The 21,643-nt window shown below is 37.8% G+C and overlaps 1 protein-coding gene across 6 annotated transcripts in view; it reads left to right on the top strand.

The window, feature by feature from the left end:
* JAKMIP1 (janus kinase and microtubule interacting protein 1) overlaps positions 1–21,643 on the top strand; it is a 155,178-nt gene that overhangs the window by 131,943 nt on the left and 1,592 nt on the right. For 5 of the 6 annotated variants that reach the window (XM_040556156.1, XM_040556155.1, XM_040556157.1 and 2 more), the window contains 5 exons: positions 96–164; positions 3,530–3,607; positions 5,213–5,416; positions 20,143–20,208; positions 21,436–21,480. In XM_040556156.1, the coding sequence (XP_040412090.1) occupies positions 96–164; positions 3,530–3,607; positions 5,213–5,416; positions 20,143–20,208; positions 21,436–21,480 (462 nt within the window). Of the gene's footprint in view, positions 1–95; positions 165–3,529; positions 3,608–5,212; positions 5,417–20,142; positions 20,209–21,404; positions 21,481–21,643 lie in introns of all 6 variants that reach the window. The other variant, XM_040556154.1, reaches the window with a different exon arrangement.

Below are 21,643 nucleotides of genomic sequence, written 5' to 3'. Positions count from 1 at the left end.
GGCAACAAACTTGCAAAATGTTCAGTGAAAATTTTTCACAAGCTCTGTTTTTTCACTTTTCATTTTTTCCTCTTCATACTGCTATGTTCATGCAGTGGTTAAAACAGATAGAGGGGACAGAAGCTGCACTGACACAGAAGATGTTAGACCTGGAGAATGAGAAGGTAAGTAAAGGTCACCAAAACCAGAATTCATTTAGCTAAAACTCTTTTCAAGGGAAAGTGTATAAACTTCAACACAGGTTGACCTGCTGCCTTTCTCTGCTTGACTGAGATTGCTTCATGGTGGAACTGGTAAGAAGTATCCCAGTTTAATGCTTGTGTTCTTTGGAATGGGAGGGAAGTGTCAAAGCCATATAGAGCAAAAATAGCAAAATATATACGAAATAGCATGTGAAGGCATAACTTTACAAAGCATATTAACCAAACAGTGTGAAATTGTCTTTGTGCTTTCTCTGTATATAAATTTGTCTGGCAACAGCATCATCTTTTAAATCATGCTTGAAGCATTGTTAAATATAATCCTTTGGTCTCTGGTATTCAGTTTCTGGACAAGTTGTAAAGACCTCTTCCTAATCCAGATGACCTTTCTTGCACTGTTTCCTGTCTGCAGGAAACCTTCCTTGCACTGTCTTCCTGTTTAAAGGCAGAATGTTTTCTCAAAAGCAATTCTGTCTTACATAAGAAACTCAGTGTTATACTCACCTTATTTTTCCATATGATGGACAAAGAGTTTTGAAATGAGTGTTTGGTTTTATTGGTTTACTATACATGTTGTGCTTCTCATCTTCAAAAAGCTTTAAAAACACAGATTAATCCTCACCACACCTTTTCCAGGTAGATAAGTAATCAGCATTACATCCATCTTAGAGAATGGGAAACTGAGACAGAGAGGTTAAGTGATTTGCCCAGGGCCACTGAAGAAGTGTGTATTTGGGCCATGCAAAAACAGAAGTGCTAAGACTGTGTTCTGAATTGAGTGTAGTTTATCGTACTGGTTGTAACAGAATACAAATACAAACAAATACTTGATTCTTTTATAAAAGGAATTGGTAAACAATAGTTTCTTTCTAACTCAGTTTATTATTCTCCCACTTATTATCTGTGATGTTTTTCAAGTATTACTCTGGATAGCCCTGTATTTGTTTAGCACAGCAATCTGGAAGTCTTTATTGACAATGACTGTATCTCCTAAAACTGAATTGTGAGATGAGTTTAGAAGTAATATTCCAGTATTCCACTTTGAGAAGGGTTGAATTTCAGTTGTCCTTGAAACCCATCTTAAGAATTTGAGATCTTGTTCATTTCCTTCTCTCCCTTTATCTGGCTGTCTTTTACAATGGCTTCTGGAGAAGTGACATGATCAGGGTAACTGCATTGCTATTCTGGGATCTGCTGGTGTCTCTGACCATCTCCGTGGTCTTGGGCAAGTCAGTCTACTTCTCTGGTGTAAGCCACTTGTAAGTGTATGTAGACCAGGCCTGTCCTTTACTATGTGTTGAACAGTGCATGGTGGAACTGTATCTTCTACAACAGCCGTGCCACTGTTGCTGTAATCTGCCTAAGAAAATAATGCCACCTGGGTAATCAAGGTGGAATTCAGCTGCATCAGCATAGTATCTAACATATATTACATTCCTCAGAGTTATGTACAAGAGGGGCTGGGAAATATGTCCTGTAGGACCTGTTGGAGACCCCTGCCCTTCTGGACAGCTGAAGTAGCATTCCCTAAAGTGGCTACAATAGCAGCAGACACCCATCTGTAAGGGAATTCCAGCCCCAGGATCAAAGCCTGGCTTAAACTTTGGTTCTAGTTTCAGTATTAATTGATAAGTAATTAAGAGCTTCATGAACAAAATAATAATAATAATGAAAAAAATTACAAACACCTGAATAATGAAGATTATAACCTTATACAGAAAACAGCAATTTAATTAGTCTTCCAATATTGGCTTTGTATGTTGCTGCTGTCACCAATTACGAATTGTTCTTAACAAGGGGCCGGCAGGTCATCTACAGGTACAAATGTATTTGTAGTCATTTTGTGCTCACAGCCCCCCTCAAACATTAATTTGCTGATCAGAGTGCATTTATTTTAAAACAAGATATTTGGACTAACAATTCATCATCAGTACTGTTCATGGTTAGGCAAATGCTATGCCAGTGCTACACCAACAACTAACAGAAAAAACTGTTGGGCTTGCACATGTATGTCTGAAGGTGAAATTTGGCCAAATAAATGACTGAGGGGCAATCCTCAATATCTTTTTGTATTGTCATAATAGTTAATGCAGTTTACAAGCAACACCCTTCTGTTATATTTGGAAATGGTTGTGGTATTAAAATAAATCAATAAAAGTAAGCAGACCAGCAAGATTAGCTTTTTATACTGCTAAAAAAGCTACAAACAAACATCACCAAACAACATACAAGACTCCTGTATATTTAAATTGGGATCTATTCTATGTGTTACATTATATATGTATGTCTATAAGGAATGCAAGAGTTTGTTGAATAGAAAAAAATCAATGAAAAAATACTAAATTCAATCAAAAGGCATCTCTGCTTCAGGACTACTACTATTTTATTTTTTATTTTTGAGAATGACAACGTGCCTTGAGAGAGAGTTAATAAAACCAACTAATTAATTTATGATCTATTTATTATCATCAAAACACTCTAATGGCATGTTTTGTGAAACCACTGTCACCAGTCCCTTCTAGTTTAACTATTCATTCAACCATTCAAGCGTCCACAATCTTCCTGCAACATCATGCTTTTGGATACCGAGTCGAACCGAAATTCCAGCCTGTCTTATAACTTCTCTGTTGTAAGGTGTTGCTTCTGTGAAAGTTAGTGCGTTTGATTACAAAGCAAAAAAAAATCCCTATAAAACCTTGGTGTGTTTAAAACACCTTCAGCCCTTTAGCTTAAGTCACTTAACCTCTCTGGGCATCACTTCACCCATTTCAAATTGACCTTTAACAGTTGAGAACTGAATTTCTATGGCTTTGCCAACACATCAGGGATCATTGCTGCAGGTTCCAGCTAGGGCATGCTCTGATTTCCTGACTAGAAGAGGCTAGGCAACATGGATTATGGTTTGCCATGAATTCCTTAGGGGTGTATATTGTATAATTTTAGAAAAACAATAAAGTGACCTCACAGTTGTTACTCTCATCCCTCTCTTGGCCTGCCTGGTGCAAATAACGGCTCTTGGACCAAATGCATGCACTCTCACATTCACAACCTCTCAGCCTTTGTGTGCACCTCTGGCAGGTCAAGGCAGGTTTGTACACTGGTGCAGAGGTCTGCGCTTTCTAGGTACAACTTGTTAGTAGGATACATGTACTTTAAGTGCTCATATTGAAAATTTGATATTCCAAATATCGTTATGATAAATGTGGTCATTAGCTAAGCTTTTCTTTTGTTTTCAAGTGGAAAGCTCACATAAAAAAAATGATGGCATTTATGACTCTTCATGATTTAGGATAAAGAACAAACACTCCCTTGTTTTTATTATTGCTCAGGACCTGTTCAGTAAACAGAAGGGTTATTTAGAGGAAGAACTCGACTACAGGAAACAAGCCCTGGACCAGGCATACATGGTAGGAAAAGAACAGTCATTAAATTTTCTTGTTTGAACAGATTTGATAAAATACAGTTGGTGGTGGTTTTTTCTCTTTTAATTATAAATAGGGTTCTCTTTTAATTGACTTACTGTTCTGCCAGAGTAGGAAATCAATTACAACTTAAATGGGGACTTAGGAAATGGATGATATTATTGAGAAGTGTCATGGTTTTGATTTATTATTATTTTTTAATTCTAAAATGCGTGAACATCTTGTTAGTACATCTAGAATGGGAAGAGCTGGCCTATATGTGCATGAAACTATCCTGGTAAAATATACCAGAAATAACTTCAGAACTCCTCTGATACTGCTTTTCCCTAACCATTTGTAAATACTGCTGCTGCTAACCTATCCCAAGTTGGGAATGCTTATTCTTCCTATGTGATCCCTTCCTGTGCTGCCCTATCCAACTTTACTTTTCCTACTTTTCAAAGGAAAAGCTGCAACCTCACCTTCTCCCAGGCTAAGCACCATAAAATGAAGCCTCATGAATTATTGAGGAATTGGCAAAACTGTACACCCCACTTCCTTAAGAGTGTGACTTCAGGAAATCAAAATATGATGACCTGAAGAAATGTTTATACATCACAAATATTTCTTACGGGCAAAACATTTGCAGGGAAGGAGCAAGGTCTAGTGCTCAGAGCAGATAACAGATGGAAGCAAGCAGGCTCTATTTCTAGCACCGTGACCTTGGGCAAGCCATTTAACCTCTCTGCCGCTGTTTATGCGTCACTAATATGGATAGAATTACCTACCTCACAAAGGTGTTACGAGGACTAAAGAGATGTTGTCAGATGCTTTTGATCTAAATGTCATTGTATGTTGTTTTGTAATAGGAACATACTAACCCCAGTAGCAACAGAAATACTGCCATGATTCCTTTATTTCTTTCCTCTTGGGAATACAGTTCTCCGTATGAAAGTAAAGTTCTCCTGTGCTCTCTGCTTTGCAGACTACTGCAGTTTTGGTTAGCGTATGAAAATCTAATTAGCAATCTGACAAATGGCAGGAGACTGAGCAGGGATTAGTGTACCCTTAAGTGTTTTTTTCCTCACTGCTTTTGGCAGCTGGTAATAAAGCGAGTGAAGTAGACGTCGAACAATGGATAGCAGGACAATAAGGACAAAAGGGAGAGAGGACAGCACTATTTTTGTTGTTCACAGCTTTCCCTTTGTATGCTGTGGGCTTGTTATTTTACAGAATGATTTAACAATTCAGTTGCAGTTGAAGGGAATCTTAGTTTGCATTGATCTTGTAAGTTTCAGCATCAGGGATTTGGGGGTTTTGCCACATATTAATGCAGACCTATCATCTGAATCTTTCCCAAACAGAAGAAATTGGTCATTTAGTAGAATAGAAACCATAGCCCAGGTGTAAATAGGTGCCGGGTGGTTCTGTGCACTGCATATGCAATGCTGCTCACTGCTCACGGCTGCCGCTTTCTGTCCAGCTGTCTGTGTCCGTCCTCCCCTCCTGCCTATCGCTTTGCTTGCTAGCCTTCTCCTCTAGCTCTGGGCAGGTTGTTTGCTTGCTGGATTCAAACGGCAGCCTGTCTGTATGTGATTTGGGTTGCCTTAGAAAATCCAGGAGCTGGAAGCTACGCTGTATAATGCCCTGCAGCAGGATCCAGGAAGGCGGGCGAGCGAGTCGCTGACTGAGGCCCAGAGGGAGGATTTGCGGGCGGCAGTGGAGAAGGTGCGGCGGCAGATCCTGAGGCAGAGCCGCGAGTTTGACAGCCAGATCTTGCACGAGCGAATGGAGCTGCTGCAGCAGGCACAGCAGGTAATCCCTGGTCTCTCTCCTCCCTCCTGTCGGTGTTACCACTGTGGTTGCCACCACTGCCCATACAGCAGAACCACCTCACCCTCACCTTGCTGAGTCATGCTTACTCTAGGCTTTGTACTGCTCCCGTGTCAAGAAGATGAGCAATGTGAGGACCCTGTTGTCCTGGGCATGGTATGCACGCTAAATGGGTCACTGTCTCGCTAATAAGTCGTGTTGCACAATCTGCTTCTTGTGCGTGGAACTACAGACAGCCACGGGGCTCCACAAAGGGCTTGTTGCACATTTAAGACCTAAATTATGGGAAGCTTGAATGGAAGGATGGTTGTAAGACTGTAACACTATGAAAAGAGGAAAGGCAAAAGCAGTAGTTACAGGAATCCAATTTTTGGCTGTTGTTTCTTTTCCCCCTCTTTCTTCCTATAGCCATTTGTGAAAAGTTTTTTGTTTGTTTGTTTAAAAAAAAAAGAATAAGGAGAAAAGGAAATCAGGAAATCTTTTATGGGGCTATTAACAAGCCTTCATGCCTTTAATTTGGTTTAGAATAGCCTTGTCTCTAAACAACTTCCTTTGGGACAAATATTGACAACTTAGATTCAGGCAAGTTCCCAGCTTCTGGAAGCGCACTAATTAATTACTGGAGAATTCTTTGGTAGGATTATTGTTTTTTCTGCGCAAATATTCAGGGAAAGAAGAGAACTGCATGTCTCAGGGTGTTAATTATTCCAGCGGGAATAATTTTTCCTGCATGGTTCCTCATTATAGTAACCTCTGGAAGATGCAGCCAGATGTCTTAGGTCTTGGAGCCTGCCCTCCAGTTGCTCTGGATTTTATTTGCTAGTCTAATCTAGCCACACTTGTGGTGTTTTTGTACTTTTTTTTTTTTCCTCAGAATGATAATGCAGTGCTTTTCAGTTAGGTAAATATTATTTATCACTGACATTTAATGGGTGTGAATGGTATTTTGTGTTGACTCTATTCATTGACTAGTGAATACAGCATTAATCATTTTAGGTCCTATTACAGCTCTGAAAGATCAAAAAAAACACTTTGGGCTCCAAGCAACCACAAGTCTGTCTTTACCCAAAACCTCTGAAACAATAGCTTACATATCTGTGGAATAAGAATTTTATTTTATTAGCTGTATAAATGTCTCTCATCAGGAACACAGACCCATTCAACCATGTGCTACAGAGGCTCACAACTTTTCAGATTTTCCTGCAAGTTGGCCTGTTTCAGTTCTGCTGGATCTGGTAGATGATAGAGTTTTATGTCTACATTTTCAAGAGGTTTTCAAGGGTTTCAGAGGAGCAGATAACACCACATGAAAACTTGATGGTAAAGCCTCTACATCTAAGCAATATGCAGTCTGAGGTTTTTACATCAGACCAGATGTAGCCTAGTCCTTCACTTCCACTAGACATGTAGTATGATGCTCTTTGAAGGACCACAATTGGCTAGGACCTTTCTGTGGCCTGCTGTGGACACCTGGGCAGAGCTTCTGATTTAAGTTCATATGACATTGGCAAATAGGATGTACTGGTAGGAATAGATTCGTAGAGTGAAAAAGTTTTCCCAAGAACCCAACAGGCATGCTATGTGCATTTCAGGTGTGTGTTTGGTCCCAGGGACTGCTCACTGCCAGTTGGAGCACATCCTCATTTGGGTATGGTTTATGTACTCACAGATTATTCCACAATATAAAGTTAAATATGATGGGTATGGAATAAAACTTTGCTCCTGCTCTAAAGCAAAATATTAACATAAGCAAAGCCTCATTAGCCATGGATATTTATGTGCCTGTCTCCAGATGAATTTTACGGTGTGTCATTAGAGTTTCATGTTGTGCCCATCTCATTAGACATGCTAATGTTACAACCCTGGAGGACACGTTAAACTAATTCTCATGCCTAATAAGGAGCTATGCATTTTTATCATTTTTGTCATCTATTTTTAACCCCCTGTAGTAGACAGGAAAACCAAAGGCAAAGAGTTAATTTGCCCAGTGTAAGGGAAATGAGCATATTGCATTTCAAATCCGTCACTCAGATTCTTCTCGGTTGTTTCCTTTCTGAAGGTTGTATTTGTGGGTTCTTATGGGAATAGTGGTCAACCCTGATAACCAGTGGTTGTGTGCAATGTGCACAGCTTAAAAAACAACAACAAAACAACCAAACAAAATGCCATAGCATGGAACAATAGTGTCACAGGGCTAATCCTCATAGGATTGCATTCATCTGCGCTAGCAGATGACAGAAGCTGAAATGCTACAAAAATGAGAGAATACCTGTGTTAGCAGAGTCCTGATGTTCTAAATGTCCTACGTCCTTAGATGCTACGTTAAATGAACCTTCCTCTTTTCTTGATATATTTATGGCCATAAGAGGTTTTGCTGACACAATATCATTAGTAAGCACCCACTACATTTATTCCGGCAAAACTGTAGTCTAGACCTGTTCGTATTTGTGCACTGTGCAGTGCCTTTGCAGTATGTACTGTTCTTAATCTCCTGAAGTGGAGGTTAAGGAGAATGACATGGCAGCATGGTGGACCTTCAATATGAAATGTCCGTGTTACAAACACTTTTAAATTTCTGCTTCTCTGAAGCAGAAACTATGTTTCTCCAACTAGTGATGGAGAAGTTTAGTTTTGTAAATGTTCTTTTTCAGGCTGAAAAGGACTGTCTGAAAAGGACAGGGATGCGTATGGGTGAAAGCTGTCCACATGTGAGCCTATGCTGCTCTGTGTGTGCTTCTTTTTCTAGGTGTAAAGCCATAGTTCTTAGTCACTAGGTATTGGTGTTGTTCTAGTGAAATAAACGTATTTTAAGATGTTAGGCCCTGTTTTAATTTGGTAGCTCTGTTCATCTTTAGTGTGTATAACCCCACATTATTACTGTTCATTAAAATAGGTAGAATTACTTGTGTATACCCCCTGAGTATTAAGGAAACCAGGCTTCTGTGGAACCAAATTAAATAGACTGTGTGATTAGATCTTCTTGCTAAGACATACAAAGCTTTTATTAAACTCTGATTGCAACATACAAATGTGGGGGACAGATCCTTGGCTGAAGCACATTGACAGTATTCCCTTTAAGTCAGGGAAGGTGCCACCATCCTCTCTATTTGTGGGAGGCAAGATATGTTAATTAAAAATCTGTCATGAGCAGCTTGTGCTATTTGCTCCTAGCCATAGGGTATATGCAGTTCAACTGCTGTTCCTGTGTATATTGCCATCAAAAAAGTATCTCATTGTGCTGCAGTATCTTTATAAGCTTTTATAAGCTAGTGTCTGGTTTATTTCTAGCAAGACTTCACTTAAAGTAACATTTGTGCTCTAGCCCATGCAGTGGCATGACTTTTGTGCATTTTGGCAATTATGGGGATCATTACTAGCAGGTTCTGTGAAGCAGGATATATTATATAAATAACATGCTTCATGGTAAGCAATATCTAGAGAGAAAGAAAAAATGTGGTGGCGTAGCTATAAAAATAATCTCTTAGAAAAGAATGTTTCAAACAGAGCAATACCATATGTTTCTGAAGTAGTGATATCAACTTCTTAATTAAGCAAGCTCTATTTACAGTTTAAAAAAGAGAGAGAGAGAGAGAGAGTCACATGTCCAGATCTCCTGAAAAGAAGGTTGTGATTTTGTTCTCTGTTGAAATTAATAAATTTTAAAGGTCAGTTTCTGCTGTATGTCTATCATATAGGACCTAACTTGAAATATATTCCTGTTGGTTTGGGTGTAGGTGTTTCTGGAGTAAGACACCATGGAAAGTAACCAGAACCAGGCTCTAAATTAGGATAGATTAATTCACATTGCACTGTTGGCAGTCTTCAAACATGAGGAAAATGTATAATAGAATTTATTCTGATTTCATTCTATATTAAGTACAAAGAGAAACGAGAAAATCCTTGAAGGACGGCAGACTGATACACTTTCAGTTCCAAAAATGGTTGCTGCCAATCAGGAAGGATGTGAGAGACAGATTTTATTAATGTAATCCACTAATTTCCCAGAGCAGTCTTGTCTTTGTTTAAAATTACAAGAAAAAGAAATAGAAAAGGTGTGTGTGTTCACCGTGTCATCAGAAGGTGTAAAACTGTTCTCTCTGAGTTGCTTTGTAGTCACTGTGCTAAACCGGAGTGGGGGGGAGTTAATCTAATTTGGTTTAGAATATTGTTGGGTGGAGCTCAGTTTTACAGAGTAAAGCAAACCATCACTTCATTTCTAAACCTGAAAATAATGCATCTGTGGAATGCTGAAAGCATCCAAATTCCAGCTTTATACAGTCGGAATACAGATGTAATTATGTTAACTATGTTTTGTTTAAACTGTAGCCTTTACTCAAATGACTAGTTTGGATTATTCATTGGTAATAAAAGCAGAAACTACCACTTCGCATGTTTTACTAGAAGAAGGTATAGGACAATCCTTTATGCCAAAAAGGTGTAACTCAAACTGCCCTCTGCATGTCACTGTCATGGGATGGGTTCACTGCAAATGTGGTGCCTCAGGCAATTGTTTTCATGGGCACTGAGGAAAAGTCAGAAGCAGAAGTTAGGTCTTATTTCATCTTGAAATATCAAAATGTAGCTTGAAATCAGGAAACTCCGAACTCTGTTTCTTTTTTCTCTCTCTCTCTTTTTTTCTCTTTTTTTTTTTTTTTTTCTGTCCTAAGGAGCTACGTTCTTACTGCTAATAGATCAAGTAAAGTTATGGTGGATGCAATTCCTCCCTGAGTTCTCCCCACTCTCTCGTAGGCAGGATGACTTTTTCACATTGCTATCATTTGGTATGTCTCGGGGACCAGTTTGCTCACAGTCCCATAGGGTTGGATGTCACTGTTTCTATCAGATTCTGAGCCATTCAGAAAACATGCTTTTGTTGTTTTATAGGGTTTTTGCTGAAAACCTTCATTTTAAAACATTAATTTGTTAAAATATTAATTGCCCATGTGAAGTAGGAACCTGAAATTTGTTGCTTGATATGTTACTGATTTCAGGTAAAGCTTGGATAAATGCAGTAGCTCTGTTTCTCTTTGCTGTGTAATCTGTTATGGTTGATAGACCATCTTTTTGTCACCCAGGGAGAATTATTAAGGCTTAATGTTAGACTCTGGATGCTCTGGAGAGAGACAAAGAGATGAAAGCTTACTTTATTGAATTAGAAGAGGATGCTAAGCTCAGCATACCGTGCTGATAGGCATGAGGAGGTGTTGTCTTCCATTTGTCCTCTTTGGCACATTGCTTTGTGCTAAAGAGAGCTTGGCTTGGCCAAATGCCCACAGATTTTTCAGAGAATTCAGGAAGTAGGTGTAAGTTTTACTGAGGATACTTACACAACAGTATTTGGGGAAAATCTCAGACAATTTACTTCTAACCCTTTATAGATAATATCTGTTTTGATGCTTTAATTTTAAATCTAAAGTGTTATGGTGCTAGCAAAGTTCATCCCCAGCTATTTGCATGCAGCTGTACACAAAGAAGAATCCATAGGGCAACCAGGGATCTTTTATTGTGTTTTCTAATGCTTGCAGTTGCAAAATATTGACTGTTCAGTATATGATAGAGTACTGGTAATGGTGCATTTTTGATATTCATGAATGCTCTTGAGGGCATCAGATACCATAGGTATCTAACTGTAATCTACAGTCATCAAGTATATCATGACTAGGTTAATCATAGTTGACCTGTGGTATTGATTTATAGTGCAGGAGTGAATGTTGAGTCTTTCAAGCCATCGTTGCTGCTATAACAACAGGAGTACAATAAACTTTGGTGATTTCCCACAGATGACATGATAAATGAGAGTTAATTTTAGTAATTTTATATATCTATCCTACCATGTTTTCTTATATATGTTTTCTGTATATTTAGGGTTCGGATCAAATCATGTCTGCTTTGCTAACTGCCTTAGCAGTGCTACTTGTCTGCATAAGGGATGATAGCAGGGCTGGTCCAATACCTGAATATATCTGAATACCAGATATACCAAGTATATCTGAAAAGTCTTCTCCTTTTTTCAAAGTCTTTGAAGACTTTGAAAAGTCTTCACCTTCTCAAAGAGGTGTGATTCAGACTCTCATCTGAAGTTTAAATGCTGAAATCCTTTCATCTGAAATCCTGAATGCCCTGTGTTTCTTAGTGGGAGTTGAGGAAAGGTAATTAAAAAAAAAAAAAAAGTATACTGAAGTCTGTTACAGAAGTGGAGACTAAATGTATTTTCATATGCACAGTTCATACATATAATTATTTAAATGGAAATTTGCAATTCAAAAACACAAGAATATAAAATAATCTAAATGTAATGCTAAATAAATATTGTAGATTTTAATATTAATTTTATTATTCTTATTATTTACTAGATAATGAGCCTGGACTGACAAGCAGTCAATTTTCATATACTGAACATGTTTTGTCCTCTGAGCTCCCATAGACTTAGAATAGCCTTTCTGTATAGATATAACGCTCATATGGCTTTAATTATTGTTTTTCCCTAATGAAATGAGCAGTTCTTTCTGCTGCTAGCTATCAATGTAGGATGTAGTTTTATCATAGCATAAATTCGAAGACTCTCAGTGCTAAAAAAAATAAAAAAATAAAGATCAAGCTTACTTATAAATATTAAGCCATATCTTCACATGCAAATAATCATTCAGTATCAGCTAATAATAAATGTTTATTTTAATTGAAATGCATTTATAAAATTCACTGATTTACTGCTAGGACCAATGTAATTGAATACATATTAATGTTCATGCTGAGATGCATCAGTGGAGCTGCTAAAAGATTCATTCTCCTCAGGAAGGCAAATAAAGAAATTACAAATGCATAATAAAGATTAACAAGAACAACTCTCCTACTTCAGTAACAGTTAATTGGATTATCATAGTTGAGATTACAGAACATGGAAAAGAATGAAGTTTTTGCCTGCTTTCTAAAGAAATATCTTGATGAGATTCAGAGAGGTATAGTATATCCAAAAATGAAGTATTATTATTATATTCAAATGTCTGAAATTTATATTAAGTTTTTGATCATAAAGTAAAACAAGATGGCAACAGAAATAGCTTAAGCTATTGATGTTACAATGTGTTTGCTCATTTCCTTACGTTCATTATGCAAAATCACATTCTAGGAATATGGGACTAAAGGGAGCATTTGGATTCCTGAGTCCAGGCCTGTTACAGTAGCAGATACAACAGCTTGAGTAAATTCATCTAGCAATTACCCATGTAAATTGTATTGTAAACACAGTAGGGTCTTTTAAACAGCTGTTAAAATGCATTAGATCTAAATACATATATTTGTATTTCATTAAGGAATTTTATCCATCAGCTAAGTGATTCAAATAATAGCTAAAGACATAGCAGTTTATATTCATCTTTGTTTAAATTTATACATATAACATAGTTATGCTGTTCACATTATTAAATATCTTACATACCTGTGTCCTAATATCGTTGAGATGCTGGTTAAAAGAGTGATATAATGAAGCAATATTGATTCTTCCCTATGTTGGATTGATAAAATATTTCACTTGCTAACTTTTGCTGCAGAATTAGATACATTCTTGATCACATGCTGGATTCAAAGAAACATCTTGTTTTGAAAGATGTTTTGAAACATCTTTCATGTCTGATATAGTCCATTCATGGTGCATATTCTGTAAATGTATATCAACCTGAACCTTTCAGACATTTCAGAGCCGAGGCTGTAAGCAGCTTAGCAAATCCTTCTTTGTCTGCCTTGTGCTAAAATTATCAAATTGTTTTCTTGGATTTGCTGATGAGTGTAAATCCAATAAGAATGAGTCACAGGAACTATTAAGGTGATTTCTATGCCCCCTGTTTAGTACGCTCTTGTGTTTTCACAATTATAGTAGCATGGCAAATAAATTCATTTTCTTGGTGTCACTGTCAGTAAAACAATGTGTTTGTTCATATGGACCCTTAACTTACACAATTATCTAGAAAACAAGAACATAAGTTCTGCAGCTGGATACTAAAAGAAGGATGAAGTGTCATTGTTTCAGCAGCTGAAATTTCCCACAGAAGTTCCTTTCCTGTGGCATTTTCCTCATTTGGTAAAGCTCCTTGAGGACTTGAAACCATCCAAAATGTTGTTTCAGAACTGTGAATGGCTGGCTAATGCCATGAGTGAATTGGAGAGGACAAAGGGCTTAAATAAAGAAGTCCCGTTTCATCTAGTGAGCATTCAGTGCATACTAGGCGGTGTGCATCACTGTCCAGAAGCAGAAAACACCAGAATTCTCAGAATCTGTTTGCTACCAGGAAGGTAACTGGGAGATGGGGCAAAATACCCGAATGCAAGGAATGGACTGCGTAATTGTAGAGAGGCATAGTACATTTCTCATAGGAATCGGAGGTATTGTAAAAGAAAAATCCCCACATTCTGGTTAGCTGGTAAGAAGAATTTGAACCTAGGATCCTAGAAGCAATTCTTTACCTCTGAGATCTTTCTTTGTAAAGCTGAAGTTCCTGTGATGCCAAACTCTCAAAATGATGACAAATCATTACTGGGCTGATTTATTACCTCCAGAAGAAAAAGATGATGGCTCAGTGACTGCAGTCCAGGGCTCACTGAGCTCAGCCGAAGGATTTGCATTTATTAAGTGCTCCTTTCGAATGGGCACTATATTCATGGAAATGGTACTTAATGTAGATGGATTGCTATTGCAACACCAATTGCACATACATACTTCATGTGTACAGTGTGGGAATGTAATCAGCTTTTTTTAATTGAGCATTTTTTTTCATTTTTGTTAAAGCGTTCAATGATAAGAAGTAACCAAAGTGCAATGTTATCTTTTTCACTACTAGCTTCATTATTTGTACTTCTTTGATCCTTAATGCAAGCTGAGTTTTTGAAGCCAGTGCTATTGCAATTTATCTATTACTGAAAGCAGAGGAATATTCTGAGGCACATATCCATCATCTTGCTGCTGCATTTCACATAAACCTTAATTCCTCAGATGGTCCAGAGATGTTTATGTCCTTGAAGCTGCAGTATAGGCATGGGAGTTAGACCATACTAAAAACTGAAGAAAATTCCCTTTTGAAATTAGTATGTAAATTCCCTTTTGAAGTCAGTACATAGCATATCTAGCTGGTTCTCCATGAACAATGCATTAACATCATTCTGTTAGACCTCATCTCTGATTTGAACGGTCTGCAAGGAACCCAATGACTTTTTTTTTTTTTTAAAAGTTTTTAAAACTATTATTTTTGTACCTATGGGATTCCTGACAATAATGAACTTGCATCTGGTGTTATCTAGCCTTTTGCTGGTGTTTTGCTTTTTGTTGGTTGGGTGTATTTGGAAAACAACCATTATCTCTAGCAAAAATATCCAACTGTTAGGAAAACTGAGATGTGGGTGCAGAGACCTCTGAATTGGTCGGAAATGCAGGGACATCCTTTGGTGCATTCTGAAGTTGCTATCCAGCCACCCTGCTTCTGGAACCTCACGTTAGCCCTGACATAATGCTGCATAAACCCACTTGTATGCTCTTTTCAGATCTGTGCTGGCTACTTATTTTCATGAAGTGTTGTCACCAAAGTAATAAGGCATCATGGAACTGGCTATGCTTTGCAGCAGCCAGCTAGGTACGGTAATGTTATGTACTCCCATCTTGGTATCTCATCTCTCTGTTACCTCAGAACGTATGAATTGACTGTCAAAAATTCCCTACCAGTACTGGAAGCTGCACAGCAAGGACACTTGCCATCCAAACTTACAAAAATGGAATAATTGCCTAAGTGAATGATTGCACTTCAAGACATACATCCTGTTTCCCAGAAAGATGAACTTCCCATCATGAGGTGAAAGGAAACGACAGTTATGAGATTTGGGAGGAATCTTCTGTGCATTCGGAAGCTTGTGCCAAGAAAATATTTGATTTCTTGTTTTGGGGCAATTTGACAGCCCTTTGTGTTTGGAAGCTCTCCAAGCATGGAACTGGAGAGGAAGGGCAGTATATGACCAAGGCAGTCAGTGAACTCTCTTCATATACTTGGAATTGACTGATGTTAAATTTCCCTTTTACGGCTCTGTTCAGTTAATTAATATCATAAATAGTGCCTTGTTAGGGGTGCTTTAGCTACCTTTCAGTCATATGCCTATCACTAAACCACAGGTTTCCAAAGAAAATGTATGCTTTCACTGCCTTAGCTTTCTGGATGCTCTCTCCCTTACCAAACTGTTAGCTTTTTGTCCTTTAGGGTGAGTGCCATGAGGCTGAGTGCCATCTGCTTTTGCTAAAGCATATATAATTACTCCTAAAAATAATTTATAATGGATCTTAGAAGTCTGTTTAAATTGCACTTAAGTAATAAGTAAGGCATATATATTATCCGTCTTCAGTTTGCTTTTTCTATGGCTGTCTGGAAATGCAAATAGTTTTAAAGATGAGCCTCATTGCTAAATGAGCTTCGTTTGCTGTTCTAGCATAGCCTGGCTGGCAGAGCCATCTGCTGTTAGCTCGGCATTGCAGCAGGCCCTACTGCTTTCTGGCTGCTTGCAAGCACCTACCCAGAAGCGGCAACAAACTTCATTGCTCATGGACGTATGATTTGTCAAGTAGGTGCTTTCCTTACTAAAATGGATGCTCGGCCAGCCTTCTTTCCAAACCTCAGGAGACCTCTATGTGGGGGAAGTAGTGACAGGGAGTATTCATAGATCTGCCCATCCATCATCCTGAAGTTTTGTGAGCTTTTATTTGCTATTGCAATATAATGAATGGCAGATTTGTATTCATTATTTTGGCAGGTTGGATGTGAATGCAGGCCAGGTGGGCAGCATTAAGAATCCAAGCATCTCTTTCAGGGTTACGTTCCTGTTACACTGTTTCTGACTGTGGCTCTTTGTTTGCCTACAGTCATTCCTTTGTATGGCTTCGTGACTTGACAGCACAGTGTTACTCTCATCAACCCTGCCAGTCCCCAAAAGGTGCACTCATGTGACTAATGGGCAGCTATTAACCGTAGGAACCCAGCAGAACACTGCTGCACTTTGTCCCTGATCCTTGCTCTGATCGTGGCCAAATACTGGGGGGGTTACTGGAAACGTAAACACTGTCATGCTTTTGGACTGTCTACCCATGTCTTCTGTCCCTTTCTGATAATAATAATAAAGTAAAACAATGGCCTTTGGGTCTATTCTCAACAAAGACTTCTCAGTGTTTTGACAGGAGGGTACCATAGGTTTTGTGGCTTCCTCACGCAGTCTGTTCTATTGAAAATGCACTGGATTTACTCTGCGAGGTTCCTGAAAAACTTTTTCAAGGCTAGAGCTGAATGGATCTTTTAGAGTGCAATAGTTATACCTCTATATGACACAGTAGGAAAAGCTTGACTTACTGATCGTCGATTTGTGCCCTGAAGCATGACAGTAGGTAGAATTTCTTGATGACAATAAAATATCTCTGCATGATTTGTTGTCACAGTTGTGCTTTTGCAAACACAAACAAATCAGAGTTCGTTGAAAACAACTCATCAGGTGCTGAAGACCTAAGAGTGAGTCCACAGCTTCTTGATTGCTAATAGTACTTGCAAATAAAAGGAAGAGAAGATAAAGATGTAAGTGCTTATATTGAAACTCAAGCAGTCCTGCCTTTAGTCTTAATTAAGATGTGAAATTTTTGTATAATTTCCTTCTCAGTGGTTTAATATAACTCTTGACTAAGGAACATCTGTTGCTGCTTCTAGAAGATACTCTTTGTTAAAGCTATATTTATTTTATGTAGCTTATGTATATTTTTAAGTCATATTCTGCAAATTATTATCTTTATGTGATCAAGATAATGCTATAAGTACAGAGAGGCACAAAGGGGAAAAATAATGATTTTTTATGTTACCTACTGTACATCTGTAAATCTGTTTTGTTTTTCCTGTTAATACATTGCAAAGATATATCTATATTTTTAAAGTCATGTCTGCAGTTAAATGGAAATAGATAACAGTCAGATTTTTCAGGATATATAAATAGCTGAACTAGGCTGGTTATCTGGCAGTGCTGACAGGGTATTGACTGAAATAGTTATGCCTACTTCATCCCCCTGGATAATCTTCCTACCACACTCCAGGGGAACACAAGTAAGCAAGTGCAAGTAAACAACCCCAAGCTCTTATACCTGGTGGAAAATTCCAGCCCACTGTTAAATTTTAGAACAAATTCTGCACCATGGGATATATCCACCCTGTGTATGTTTGCCTTACCGACATAGACCTAGTCATTTTGAGGATTTTATGTAGATGGATTTTCACTGCAAAGAAATGCAACCCTATGTGTATTCTGTTTAGATTCCTAGGTTATCTCTGTATTTAAACTGATTCTTAGCAGTGTAAATTTTTTTCACCATAAAACTGTTCTCTGCTTTAGTCTCACCAAGTTTAACAGTTACGACAGGTTATAGGTGAGAACTGCAAAACAGAAATCTCAGCCCTTATTTTTAGAACTTTTCTTAATAGCTGAAGAGAATAACTGAGTAGCTGGAATCTTTTGAAAGGATTAAAAATTCATAAGGGAGTAATAACATCTCAATTTTTACTTAATTAACAGAATTCCCTAATCTGAAAAATGCTATCTAATCCTAATTAAAATATTCTTTTATAAAAGAACACTTACTCAAAACCCTGAGGTGAGGAAGCCACCAGATATTTGGGGACTTTTTTTTTTTTTTTTTTTCTGGAGGCATTTTCTCAGCACATATTGAAACAATAGCTCACACAATAAATCTTGAAGGTGAAAAATGGTGTTTAAAATTATTACTTCTCTCCATTTACCTCACCATGGTCAGATTTTGTCACAGAGCATAGCGGGACCCCCAGAATGTAGAAGTCTGTCACTTGCATGTGGGATGTGGTTGTAAGCAGGAATCAGCAGAACGTAAATTAGTGGGAGGGAAATAGGAGTGTAACCTGATGGACCGGACTTCTCAGAGACACCTGCCTGTTTCTCATCCCATGGCTTCTTACCGTTCTTGTAATATTTCTGGTACATACAGTATATGAAAATAAGTGCTTGAGAGATAGACATACCTCAAGCAGGGAGTAAAAGAAGTATAAATCAGTTCAGATGTAATAGAGGGAAAGTGAAATTAATACAGCTGTGCTCCAGGCATTTGTCAGCAAGGCTGCATGCACTTGTGTCACATGAGGGTAATCTGCTTTGTGCATTTGTATTATCTGGGGAAATCTCTGAGCAATGCAGCATGATACAGGGGAGGGGCTGATTAACTTCTTCCAACTGCACAATGTGCAAAACAATCCTTGAAGCAAAGTCTTTTCTTCAAAAAACGGCAGCAACAATATCAAAGCTGTTGCTTGTGACCTGCCTGCAATATTCGGGTGGAGAATAGCATGCCCTGGGCAAGGTGATCTTGTGGGGTGGATGTACCTCGTCTTTGGGGTAATTCCAGATTAGATTCCCAATGCTGAAACCAAGCGCTGTGGTTCCCAATGCAATACTGAGCCGTCAGTGGATCCACTGCTGCTGTTGGGACTGTTGTGGGTTGCCATGGGTGTGGGGCATTTCCCACCATCAGAGGTTTTTGACTTGAATGCAGATGATTGACTATTAAGTTGTCAGTTAATCACACCAATTTATAAGTAATGCCTGGGTGCTCTTCTGAAAGAGATGTTGTTCAAAAGAATTTGGGAGTAATACAATAATTTGGGAGTGGTGCACAGTTCCTACATTAAACTTGTTGGCCTGTGCATAGAAGTTAGACTAGATGATAATTTCCCTTTCAAAGTTCATGAACTGCTAATAACCTTAATTTTTGTAGGCCAGGCAAATGTCAGGTAGTTAATCCTGAAAAAAAACTGATAGATTATAAAGTCTCTCCTTGATTCCCAAGGGAGAACCCAGGTTTCTGCCTATAAAAAAAAAAAATTATGAAGTTAGTTCATAAAATCTGTAAGAAGTTCAATATGCTAATAGTGTAATAAAATGCATCCTCTTAGTCTAGAAGCCCAAAACATAATAATAATAAGAATATATATATGTTTTAAAGGAATTTATAAAAAGGAAAGAAGGGGGTGGAAATAAGTAGGACGTTCAGACTCAACCACAGTCATATTTTTGGAGACGCTTTGTAGAACTGAACAAAAAAAAATGTTACAAATAGGGAAAGATACGTTGGAGACGTTCGCTCTAACTGTGGTGGGAGATGGTCCTGGTAATGGAATGGGTTTGAACGTCTGAGTGGCATCTTGGTGGTGACCTGAAAATCTAAGTGTGCTGGTATATCTATTTTTCTGGCATAGCATAAACGTGCCAGAAGCATAATTATGTTTTATAGGAAAAGAGAGAGTTACAATGAAATGTAATAGTATCATCTGCTGACTGTATAGGTAGTAGAAAACCTTCTGGGAGTTGCAGAGCATGTAGTTGTGTTGTACTTGGAACTGTGGTGCTATCTGTTTATATATGTTAAATTTACAATTTATGAATGGTGAGATTAGAATTCCTGATAGCAAACATGATGGCCTGAAGGTGCATCTTGTTTAAAATGCTATGGTTTTGTTGAAACATGGAGCAATCCTGCCATCAGCATGTCCAATATGACTGAACAGGAAGTGTTACATTAATAATGGACATTTGTTTTCTTCATTTTTAATTTATTTCATATATTTTTGGTTCATATGTTTTTTTAAAGTAGATATTATAAGTTCTATTTCACTTTTTTGTTTCAGCGGATTCGAGAACTAGAAGATAAAATAGAACTTCAAAAGAGGCAACTCAAAGAAATTGAGGAAAAGGTAAATAAATGCCTGGGCAATGCCAATGTTCCCTCCTCCTTCCCCTCAGTAATTTATTTTTCCCAGTTATGCTGATGTTAGTAGTATTTAACCTAATATCAAGAGATCTATTTTAATACAAGAAACATCAAATCTGAAGTTCAGCACTGTATTAAATGAGGTAACCACAAACTGAACTGAAAACTGGTAATCAGTTAAAATGAATAATGTTTTCTTTACGTTAATGTTGCATTAGCAGGAGACCTCTCAAGGCTTCATCATTTTCTGATATCCTTCTGCTCCTGGGTGGGTGGAGGACTTCCTTCTATCTGTATCATATTTAACTTTTTTCCTTGAGATTAAATCTCTTTCTGAATTTGACTGCCTGAAGGAAATTTTTGTTGTCAGAGAATCAATGAGTGATACACTTCTACTTCATTGGTCTTTTGAAGGTTTAATATGTCAGTGGATAGAGACTGGCATCTACTTGCCGCTGACACTGAGCACAATGATTGCTTGTGGAGGGAAATCCTTTCTTTTGAAGGAGCAGCAGTTTGTATATCTGATGCCTGTTGCTGGTTGTAGCTACGGGCAGCGGGTCACTTATACTTACTTTGTCATGAGTATGGCTTTGTATTCGCCCCTAGGAATGTATTCAATTTTTAAGTTTTATGTAAAATTCTGTCAAATCAGAAAATAAGGGTGGTAGTATTTTTGCCCTATGTATTCTTCAACAAACTGTCCTGCTTCCGAATGCTATACATAACAATAATGTAAAATCTCAGTTTTGTTCTTCTGGCCAATATATGAGGAAAAAGTGCCACTTAAACACTTCATGATTTTCTCATAACTGATTCTCTGCCCTTTTAGTTACATGTAGTTTGTGCCCTCGGCTGGGTAAGTCTTGATTCAGGCAAGCTTTCACAAATGTAATTATAAGTACATGCTTGACTAAGTTACACAGCCAAGCCTGATGTTTCTGAAGTTTACATAATCCACAAATGTTGCCCTCAAATACTGAATTTTGTACCCTGTACCCTCTTTTTGTACCCTCTTTTCAGAGTAAGATTGGTATACTGTCTCTCTTTCAAATCAACTCAAGTAATATTGATGTAAGACTAACTGCTGTAAAATTATGTCATCGGATTTCATATTACATATCTTACATCTTTTTTCTTTTCTTTTTTTCCTCATTTTCTTTTGATCTTATTTTATAGTTTTTGTTCCTTTTTTTGTTTTTTTCACTAGCATTCATTCTGTGGCCTTGATGACACAACTGAGCCAAGACGTGTGGTTGGTATTCTTTATATTGTTTTGTACTCAATTTTTAACTCCTAGATTTTGCCATGTTTTAAGAATCATCTATGTAAGACCCTGATACTCTGGGAAGGCTTTACTGATTTTCCTTGCACATAGAGGAAGAGTCACCTTTAAGATCCAAATTGGATGCCTTCAG

The sequence above is a fragment of the Cygnus olor genome, chromosome 4, assembly GCF_009769625.2.
Source record: "Cygnus olor isolate bCygOlo1 chromosome 4, bCygOlo1.pri.v2, whole genome shotgun sequence".
Lineage (NCBI taxonomy): Eukaryota > Metazoa > Chordata > Aves > Anseriformes > Anatidae > Cygnus > Cygnus olor.
The sequence above is the reverse complement of the archived record's forward strand: the minus strand, read 5'-3'. Positions and strand labels throughout refer to the sequence as shown.